This window comes from Prosopis cineraria, unplaced genomic scaffold (genome assembly GCF_029017545.1).
Source record: "Prosopis cineraria cultivar Desert tree isolate PC_DT_omini unplaced genomic scaffold, ASM2901754v1 PC3, whole genome shotgun sequence".
NCBI lineage: Eukaryota > Viridiplantae > Streptophyta > Magnoliopsida > Fabales > Fabaceae > Prosopis > Prosopis cineraria.
The window spans coordinates 46,160,316-46,171,616 of record NW_026555334.1 but is presented as its reverse complement, the minus strand read 5'-3'; the positions used below and the strand labels follow the sequence as shown (position 1 = coordinate 46,171,616).

The window sequence follows — 11,301 nt, the reverse complement described above, 5'->3', positions numbered from 1 at the left end:
TCCAAACCTAGCCAAGAAGGCCCATTTCTAAGGGTAGGCTCTACCATACCCTCCTAAAGGGATTTACCACACTACTGCCTTCCCAGACTCAAACTCGAGACCTGGTTAAGGTAGGACAACCTCAGTACCAATTGACCTAAGCATTTGATAGTAAAATCATATCCCCCTTCAACTTGAACCCAAGTTCAAAACTGTAGTGAAGTTTCAAACTTTCTCTGTTATATTTAAAATAAGAAAGGTTATAAACTTTCAACCCTCCGAATATTAATTGCATGGCATTGCAGTTTTTAAGTTACACCCCCAACGGCCCAAGTCCTCGACTATAGCAAGTCATCATTCCTTCTTTCCCCCTTCTTCGAGGTTTTTTAAGATAATCGTCCTGAATCCATTGACTATTATAGAAAAACTCACCACTTGTACGCATACTCGTGGCTGAAAAATTAAACGCAATCTACTAAAGGCTGAGATGCAATTTTTAGTCATTAGAAAAAAGGCACAATTTTCAGCGATAAACATTTGCAAACCATTTGTTGAATATACAAGTAAAAGATTTGGACCCAACAAAAAAGGAAAGAGCGATTATTACTAATGCATAGCAATACTTGTTGCACATTTTTGGTGAAATATCTTGTAACTTAAAAATTATTTTTTAAAAATAAAATCTAAGAACCAAAACAAACCAGCCCAAAGCCTCTTGCAATCTGTCTTATTAGTGTGAACCACCAGCAAATCACTGATTTTTCCCGTGTCTTATTATCTTGGAAACACAAGAAACTGTCGATGCTGCCTTAGGCGGTGCACATGGTTAAATCATTCCATTGCACCTCCGAATTCCACACCACGTTAGCCAATCATGGATGCACTTCATGGCCCTAAAAAACAAAATCATGGATGCACTTCAGTGGCGTCCCGTAGGAACAACTATTTTCGAGGAACATGTTTGCTCGTCATTATGGGAATCTTAAGTTACTTGGGCAGCCACAATTCCTAGTCCTAATGCCGAAAAGCCCAAGAATAATTAATCATACCACCGAAATCTCTTTCATTGATGTACTCAAAGACATCGTTATTTAGAATATTAGTACTCTTCGGGGTGAGCAAAATGACAAGCGTCAATGTACGAATTTTGGGACCTTGTGGTCCAGCGAGAATTTAGCGAGGATGTCCCACCCAATCATGAATTGCAGAAATCAAAATAATCTCTGCCAGCCAGACAAGGTGATCTATCACTGATGGTCCACGGGAATGGGTGGAAGGGATGTGAAGCAAAGTGGTGATTCCGTAAGTATGTGTTTGATTCTCAATTTGTGATGAAAATTAATTTGATAAAAGTCAATTTGGTAAAAATTAATTATTGTAATAAAATTTGTGTTTGGATACACTTTTTCAAAAGTAAGTTTGGCAAATTGAAAGTTGTTTGGATTAATAAAAATTTGTGCTTATGAAATATACTTTTTAATATGTAATGACAAAAAAGAACATTGATGTATGATAATTTATAATTTTTATTATACAAATATAATATATTAGAAATGTTTAAAAAATGTGAAACAAATTTAAGATAACATAAAATTTAAAAAAAATATTGATTACTTTAAATTTTAAATTTGAAAAAATAAATAAAATTCTCCTGATTGATATTTCATTTAAATTAATTTTATAACAAATGGACAATAATATTTTATTGTAATTTATACTAATATTTAAAAGGTCCAAAGTTTGAAACCTTCTTAACAATAGGTTGATTTTATTTTATTTTAATAATAAAGAAATTATCAAAGACGCCCTTATCTTTTATGTTGTAAAAAGAAAAATTTTAGGAACTTTTCTGTAATTTTTTCAATTATTTTTTGTTCAGATCTTTTTTTCCTGACGTGACACACACACAAAAGAGAGAATGAGGAAATCTTCTGAAAAGCACATTGAGCGAGCCGAAACGAAAAGACAAAACTGACGAGGGGGTATCATGGTCATTTTAAAATAGTAGGTATCAATAATTAATACATATTGTCTGAATTTACGTTTCAAAAATTATAAATTTGAGGGTGCATTTGGTTTCACTACTTTTGGCATTCAAAAAGTTATTTTTTTACTTTTAGGAAATTAAATGTTGTTTGGGATCTAAAAATCACATAAAACTGACTTTTGAAAAGGATTTCAAAAATGGGCTTGCAACAGAGAAATTCAAAAGCTCAGATTTATAGCTTTTGATATGTAAATTTGAACAACATACATTAATTATTGATACCTACTATTTTAAAATGACCATGATACCTCCCTCATCAGTTTTGTCTTCTCATCTCGGCTTGCTCAGTGTGCTTTTCAAAACATCTTGTCATTCTCTCTTCTATATGTGTGTCAAATCAGGGAAAAAAAATCTAAACAAAAAACAATTGAAAAAGTTACAGAAAAGTTCCCAAATTTTTTTTTTACAACATAAAAGATAAAAGCATCTTTAATAATTTCTTCATTATCAAAACAAAATAAAATCAACTTATTACTAAGAAAATTTCAAACTTTGAACCTTTAAAATATTAGTATAAGTTGCAATAAAATATCATTATCCATTTGTTATAAAATTAATTTAAATGAAATATCAATTAAGAAAATTTTATTTATTTTTTCAAATTTAAAATTTAAAGTAATCAATATTTTTTTAAAATTTTATGATATTTTAAATTTGTTTCACATTTTCTAAACATTTCTAATATATTATATTTGTATAATAAAAATTACAAATTATCATAAATCAACATCCTTTTTAATCATTACATATTAAAAACTACATTTCAAAAGCACAAATTTTTATTAATCCAAACAACTTTCAATTTGTCAAACTGACTTTTAAAAAAATATATCTAAATATAAATTTCGTTACAATCACTGACTTTTATCAAATAAACTTTTATCAAACTAATTTTTGACAAACTAAAAACCAAACATATACTGAGCTTTTGAATTTTTCTATTGCAAGCCCATTCTTAATGTCCTTTTCAAAAGTCATTTTATGTGATTTTTAAATCTCAAACAACATTTAACTTCCTAAAAATAAAAAATAACTTTTTCAATGCCTAAAGCAGTGAAACCAAACACACCCTAAGTTGGGCCAAAAATCCCATTTGCTTGAGAACCGGTCAGCCAATCATAATTTATTCCAGACTTGTGTTGAAAAATTAGGCGCTTCCGAACGGAGGTTGGGTCACAGTGAGATGGAACTGAGGAAGATTCCCTCTTATCCAGCAAATCCGACATGACACTAGGCATCTAAATCCCATAATTCATCTTCTAGAGAAAAATTAACGAGAAATGCAATCACACGGTAAGCACTCCCTGTATCTGAACTCTTCCCAAAGTTGAACGACAATTTATGGCATCTACATGAGGATCCTTTTCTTTTGCTAATCACTTAATTGCAATTGCCAACTTCAGAGTCAATGATGCTAAAACATTTTAATATCATGATAATTTACAAATTAAAAATAGCTACCAACAAGATAAGAGCCATCCTACAATATAGCTGTCAATGTTCAAGGCAGTATTTGGATCGGAGGTTGTCAAGAATCTCTGCATACTCCATTGGAGTTGCCTCGCTACAGAACCTATCATCCCAGAGCTTGCGCAGATCTGTAAATAAGCTAGGTACTCAGTTAAATCATGTTAGCATTGGGTGTAAGTTAAAATGAAGGCATTGCCACTGTCACAAGAAAAATGGGTTAGGATATGGTCATTCTCTTGACTTCTAGCCTCGTAAAAGAAGCACTCATGTTCAATGCAAACTGGAAGGAAGTGTGCAAGTCGGAGTTCAGATAAAATTCAAGTTCATATAATGAGTGTTCATTCCTATGAGACGCTTGTTTCCATTCATTTCTCATCCTTAATATATATTCTAGAACTTCAGTTCTATCAAAACAGATTCTTAAAATGGGGCAATAGTAACTCCTTGAATTTGGCAACTGAGTAATAAACATACCATGCTTATCTGTTGATGTAAGACACATAATGAGCATGTCAAATCTTGAAACCTTGGTCAAGTGCTCTAAGAAACTGACAGCCAGAACCGTGTCTTCACTGCCAAAATAAAATCAAGTTTAGTGAAGCTGAGACACAGTTCAACACGATTGATATAGATTTTATGAGATAACTGCTTACGTGAAAAAGGATGCCACACACTTTATGATGTCCATAAGTATCGCAGAAGACAAGGCACTTTTGAATATCTTTGGTAAGTCTTGAGGAGACATAGCCTAACATATGACATTGGAAAACCATCAGTTTACCGCAAAAAGTAGGATACCACCAAGGATCAAGAATAAGAATACAAGGTAGTTGCTTTAGCTTGATTGAAATTGACACTAAAATTAAAGCAGAAGTGACAAGTGTACAACACTAAATACCTTTAAAAGACGAGCCTTCAGGGCAGGGTCACCTGAAAACCCTCTCCATGAGACCTCAAACTGATAAGCTGAATTTGGCGGTGTTATATTTTTTGCAGCTTCAGCCATGACCCGAGAAGCTACACGTGAAGCAAGATGTTGAACAGATGCCTTCATTTCTTGCTTGTTAATTCCATCATATCTCTGTTGGAGATGCAAAATAATAAGTTAATTAAAATTGATACCATATGTTGCATGCTTGTTCCCTGTTTCTGGAAAAAAAAAAATACAAAAGTGAAAAAGGAAAGAGAAATAAATAAGAGGTCCTAATAAAGTTCTCACATGTTCTGGTAATTTACAAAACACAGAAAAGATCTCAATAGACATAAGACAAAACAAATGCTTCAAGGCAGAACGGTGATATGTCTCAGCAAAAAGATTTTTGATAAGTTTAGGGAGGATTTCACAATAACCATAATACTCCCCACACTTGTCATAGGACTAAAACTCAAAAATTCTTGTCCTCCAGTCCTGCTTTCATCTCTTTTATCCTTGCTATCTACTTCCTCGAACCTGAGCAATGCTCTTGTAGAAACTTTTTTATCATTGCTCTGGAACATAAAATCCTAACTTTAGGCTGGACAAGGATTGTACGCAAAAAAGTGAACATATGACGGTTTACAATCGCCTTAGTCATATTACATCACTTCAGAAGAAGAATAAGGCAACTCTTAACAGGTCATGTTTACTACTAGCATGCTCCCAAAGCTCCAGAATTTCCGATATGGAAAGGCAAAACATACAAGATTAATCAGGACCTAATAATTGATGAACTTAAAAGGTTTAAACAAATTCTGACAGTTTCCTCCCAATATCAATTCATATATTTTCTGACAATAGATAAAAAAACAGGCCAAACACTACAGAATAAGATATCCTCCTGAAAACCAAAAATTTCACAGGCATAAGAACTAAATGAATGCTACAGTCTCGAGCCAATCAATATTGAACGTGAGACAACATTTATTGGAAAATAAAACTCATTTATCTGTAATTATTAATCAAGATTACATATACAATCTGAAGAAAACAAACGCACTACACAAAATGCACATTGTACATTATAGTCACAAAGCAGTTTACCTAACTCAAAGGACGGTGCCAAACTTTGCTCTAGTACAGAAAACCCAAATTATGGGCCACTCACATAACAAAACCCTAGAAGGGTGCGTACTCACTTTCATTTTGCTTCGTTCAGAAACATTCATTTTTTTAATGTTATGATTCAGAGCACACAGAAAAAATAATATTGGTCTGCCCCAAGGAAGAGGAGTGAAGAACCTACAAAGGTCTGCCCCATGTTCACAACTGCAGTTGCCGTCTCTGCTGCTGTGGGTGAGACAGAAAAAAAAGCGAGAAGGAAAGATAGGATACAGAATAACTGATTGGGTTTGAAAATGAGATTTGGAGAGGAGATGCTAATTTTATTTTTTTACAGAAAAAAAATAAAATATTGATATAGTCACAATATAAAAGGAGGGGCAATAGGGGGATTGAGAATATGAAGAGAGGTCATTTGAATTATATATTTGAGTTATGAAATTAAAATTTTATTAAAGCCATAATAATTATTAATTTTTTATGTCATTCAAGTTCAACTATCAAAAATATGAATTATAAGTATGCACTTTCTAGCGTGTCAAATATCAAAATAGGGAACAAAGCCTATTCCCCACACCACAAATTGTATAACCTCAGATATCTGATACCTGTATGCATACCCTTTTTATTTTGGCAAACTAAAAATTAGGCAATAGTCATCTTCAGTGCGATTTAAGCCACAACATAAGGATATATCAGAAAAAAGTCAAAAGCCCTACTTTTTTTTTTTTATGCAAATGAGGGAAAAGAAATTAGAAATTAGGAGTGGGGAAGGAGCAAGCCCATGAACGTTCTTCGGCAGTAAAGTATGGGGGATTGCCACTTGAGGCAAGGCCCTTGGACATCAAAAACTATACTTATTAGTACCTTCGTGTGATCTAGAACGTCAGCAGCCCCAGATTTTTCAGTACCATTCGGAACAGTATGGATGGTTCCCCTATCAATATTTGTCTCTGACTTTCCCACTTTTTGAGTTCCCTGTACAGAGCTTCTCAGAGCTCCAGATGTTTTCTGAAGAATTTCCTGGATAATAGCCAAAAAGCTTCAAGAGTCACTTAGAATGACAAAAGTAGTAAAGACTGAAAATACATATTATTGATTCATTTCAGAAAACAAGTCTTATTCTCATATGTTTAGGGCTGCCAACTTAAGCTCTTGACTGAGACAATATATAATATTGCACGTCATTTCACTTGAGCAATAAAGTCCCTATCAGGCTACACTCTTCAGTCTCCACTAGTCCTTTGCAAAGATATTTATCACATATTAACATAATGGCCTTCTTGGTCTCCTTACACTCCTGCGCCAGTTTTTTACACTATAAAAAACTAAGCCTTCCTGTCTTTGAGCATTTCTCCAATTTCAGGGTCAGGTTACCATGAATATGCATTGACCCAATACTTTGGTGGGCTGACCATTTCATAAGAGGCAGCATTTTGCTAGCCCAGCCCACTTACCTAAGTTTTATAAGGTACCACCTCAGCATAGAATTCATGGTCCACATAGCAATGTAAAACGTCATATTGAGTTTTCAACTTATGTGCTGCAGTCATATTAAGGTCTATTGAGGTGCTTACATTCTCATACAAAGATTTGATATCAGCATACTGTTTCTTGATTTCTTGATTTTCAGGTTCCAAGCGCAAAGCAAATTCAGCATCTGCAGTTTATGCAATAATCAGAGTCATCAAACTCAAATATAAATCAGCAATGCCATACTTTACTAATGGAAAATATCATGCTAGAGTTTAATGTACCCTCCATTGATTCTTTAAGTTTCCCAAGTTCTTTTCTAGCTGTTGCTCGACGTGAGTATGCTTTTATGTAACGATCATCTAGATTTAAGGCCTCTGTACAGTCATCCTCAGCCTGTTGGAATCTACAGACATGTACCAGGGAAATAAGAAATATATTACCTATCATGTAGCAGTGACATTCATGATTATGAGTCAGGTGATGAACCAACTTGCAACACAACCAGAAAGGTAAAAACGTGGCTACTCTTCTGTAATTAAAATGCTAATTGACAAAATTAACCAGTTAAACGATGTTCTAAGCTAAAGGAGATATATTCTAGAAAGATGAAATTTGAATCAATAAACCCTGCCTTCTGAGTTTGATATAGGCCATTGCTTTATTTGCATATGCCACAGCTGTCGGAGAGAAGGCAATACTTCTTGAATAGCAGTCAACAGCTTCCTTAAACTTCTTCTGCTTGAAGTATTCATTACCCTGAGAAATAAAGTTAGATTAAATGATCATCAATATGAATGATAACAATAGTAATATTGAAGAAAAAAGATTTTAGTATATAATGGCTAATACCAGTTCTTTTTCCGAAGCAGCATCGGGAACATCTTCAGTTGTATGACTACCATGGACATGATCAAAAGAATCTTTATTTCTTGAGAAATCATATTGTCCTGAAATACTTTTTGTAAAATCAAATGAAAAAGTTTCTCCTCTTGAAGCTGTCTCCACAGCCACTGATCCAGTATTTTGAGAAGATGAACCCTTTGTAAATTCCCATCAGAATATTAAGCATCATTTTGCTCAAATACATGAAAGCATCCATAAGAAAAGAATTACATATAGATGTACGGATGCCCAAGGAGACTACATGTTTCTTTTCTCTTAGCATTTATGAGAGGTGATAATATATGAAGCATTAGAAACAAGAGGAAAACCAATTAATGAAACTATAATTCCCGTATTCAGCAAACCAGTAATTGGCTACTGATAATATGCTTATATGACAAGTGGACTGTTTTCTGCCTAGTTCTCCGAAATAAACATTCTGGCACAAAATACTAAACTAATTGTTGCTCCAGACTCTCGACATACGGAATGGAAGAAATTTGATTCCAAGTTAAAAACAATACATTTAAAGACAGCAAATTTGATACTGCCAAAAAAAAAAAAACAGAGAGACAGCAAATTTGAAGTGGAGGCTAGGTAAATACAGTAAGTTCATTGAAGACATAACATCTGATTTCCTGTTCAACTCTACTCAACAGCACAGGCATAAGTTGATTGAAAAGTGAAGACAGAAATGCAGGAGAATGATCATATAGTCCGGTAAGGAAATATTTCGATTGCTGGTTTACGTTCACGTAAAAATTCTGAGAACAACTCGCTACTTTTCTGACATAAGAAAAAAAATTACCAACTTTTTCCTTTTGCAGCGCTTGTGACGTCATTTTCCGCGCTTTGTCCTTCCGAGAAAGTTCCCAATCCTGCAAGTCACTTAAGAATCCCTGGAAATCCTGCAAAAGTAAGAAAAAGAAAAGCGACGCCTGATCACGGTGGAGAGAATTGAATGTTAAAATGAAAGGTGAAATCGCGTGCAATGCAGCATAACCAACAGAACATGGCGAGGTGAGGTAAATAAAATACCATGGTCAGGTAGTGACGAAATTCAGCAGAGAAAAATAGGAGGAAGAGATGAAAATAGTACAGTAAGATACAATGATACAACGCCGATGGCATCGACGAACCACGGGCGTCTATTGAGAAAAGGAAACTATCAAAGTGGATAGAGAGGGGTGGCCGGATTGTGAATCGAGACTTTACCATGAACGAAACGGAGGCACCAGCTCTCGAATTCGATGCATCTGGCACCGTCGACCGGAACGGATTGTTTTATTTTGACATTTTTCATTTTGTCATAAAGTCATAAATTGAGAGGGTTGGAACTCGGACAGAACCTTCAAGATAGTTTCGCGTTGGCCGGGCCGGGCCGGTTTTTCCCAATGAAAGGATGTGATAATAATGCTGAAATTAAAAATTCATTTAACAAAAGTTTGTTATTACAATAAAACTAGTTAATTACTTATATGTTGCATAAGATGTTAGTTTTGTAATTTCTTATAGTTATTAAATAGTGGTAAATTATACATATTAAGTAGTAGTAGGTCTAAAACAATAATAAAAATAACTACTTAATAAATAACTAATATTTAAGAATGACAATGCAAAAAAATTGTGGTGTTAATATGATAAATAAATTTTAAAAACTTATATGACAATAGATCCAACAACCTTTTATAGTGAATAAAAAATATAAATAATTTGTAAAAATAGATTGGGAATAAATGCAATCATTTGTTACATCAAATAAAGAATGAACAAAGTTAAACAAAATAAAAAGTATAGCACTTTAATGGTGCCATATATTAGTTAAATTATTGAAAATCTCTCTAGAGACTACTTTTTTAACAACGTTTTGTATCAAGAATTGATATTTTCAACCCTTTCTTACCCTATACTCAAGATACAGCAGCGCATAACTATCCAATTGACCATATGTGTTGAACACATGTACTTCAAGCCTTCATCATTCATGTCATTGCCATCCATATATTTAAATTTAATATTAATGTCGAGATGTCTCACCCGTCCCAAATAAAATTTTGTATTGTCTTGATTTTTTTAAGAAAAAATGCGGGCCTTGGATTTTTAAAATCAAGATTAAAATATACTTTGAAGATTATTTTAAAATATTTACATCTTAAAAATATGACAATATGAATCTTTTAAATTTTTTTAAGAAAACATGTATAACAATACACTCAAATATATATAATCTATGAGTACAAAATGAACTAAGTTTTAAGAAATTAATTAATATTTAGTATGAATATGTGTTACACCCTCAATTAAAAAATATAAAATATTTTTAACCAAATTTTATCCTAATAAAGTAGTTAATTATTTTTAAACTAACATCATTTTTTCATATTTATCTTTATTTAATAGGATATTTTATTTTAAAATAAATATTAATTGATTTATTTATTATAGACACTTTTAAAAAACACATTAATTATATTTAAAATACTAAAAATGCTTTACTTTTTTAACAGAAGGAATATATATTTTGGCCATATTTTTTTAGGTTAAGTTAAAAAAATTCAATCTTCCTAAATTTAACTTTAAAATTTTTCAAGCTTATTTGAGTTGAGATTGGAATCACACTAATATTATCCCAAATAATATTATCTAATTATGCCATTAATTTTGCCTATATTAGTGCATTAGTATGATATAATAAATGCTTAATGCATTTAATGCAATGACACTATAAATTACCATGATATACACTCTTTATTTTCAAATGTAGGAAAAAAAATAACTGCATTACACAGTTTAAAAAAACAGTTAACAATAATAATTGTGTCTAAAAATAAAAAAATTAAATTAAAATACTATGTATTAATTAACATAACACTGCAATAATTTTTTCTTGTGACAATAAATTGTTAGTTCATGAGAGGGTAAATTAAAAAATTTGTAATAAATGTCTATTAAGTAATGCATTTTTGTTTATATGAAAAAAACAAAACAATATGACAGTTTCTCCTGAGGGAGTACTACTTATCTTTTAATCAAGTCAGTACTGCTTATGTTTCTGCTTATGTTTTAATTAAGTACGTGGTAGTTTAATTATTTTATTACGTTCTTTGTTATCCAACATTATAAAAAATGTAAACCATTTACGATGAAGAATTTATATATAGTTTAATTTATAAATAAATTAATATTATTTTATTTTAATTCTTTTTATGTCCAAATTCAATTTTTACCTAAAAAAATTAAGTATTTTTAATGACATAACATTACAATGAACCTTTTTTTCTATCCTTATTAAAATGAGACCAAGAATTAAAAAAATAAGAATGAAAGCATGTTATGTAATTTATTGTATTTATTTTTCCTCAGGAAAACTAAATGTGTGAGTTGAAAATCTATGAAAGAGTATCTATAG

General features: G+C 32.0%; 1 protein-coding gene across 6 annotated transcripts; it reads right to left on the bottom strand.

The window, feature by feature from the left end:
* Window positions 1-3,312: 3,312 nt before the first annotated feature.
* Window positions 3,313-9,234, bottom strand: LOC129306491 (uncharacterized). Of its 6 annotated transcripts, none has more exons than XM_054947119.1 (11): window positions 9,108-9,234; window positions 8,701-8,800; window positions 7,860-8,020; window positions 7,642-7,766; window positions 7,292-7,413; window positions 7,112-7,194; window positions 6,402-6,557; window positions 4,395-4,577; window positions 4,150-4,244; window positions 3,971-4,068; window positions 3,313-3,624 (listed from the first exon to the last, which is right to left on the bottom strand). In XM_054947119.1, the coding sequence occupies exons 1-11, from the start codon at window positions 9,108-9,110 to the stop codon at window positions 3,521-3,523; spliced, it is 1,230 nt and encodes a 409-aa protein (XP_054803094.1). In that variant the 5' UTR covers window positions 9,111-9,234; the 3' UTR covers window positions 3,313-3,520. The 6 variants fall into 6 exon arrangements, with proteins under 6 accessions (XP_054803094.1, XP_054803095.1, XP_054803093.1 ...); XM_054947120.1 differs by having other exon boundaries at window positions 7,860-7,957; XM_054947118.1 differs by having other exon boundaries at window positions 7,860-8,048; window positions 8,705-8,800.
* Between the last annotated feature and the right edge of the window lie 2,067 nt (window positions 9,235-11,301).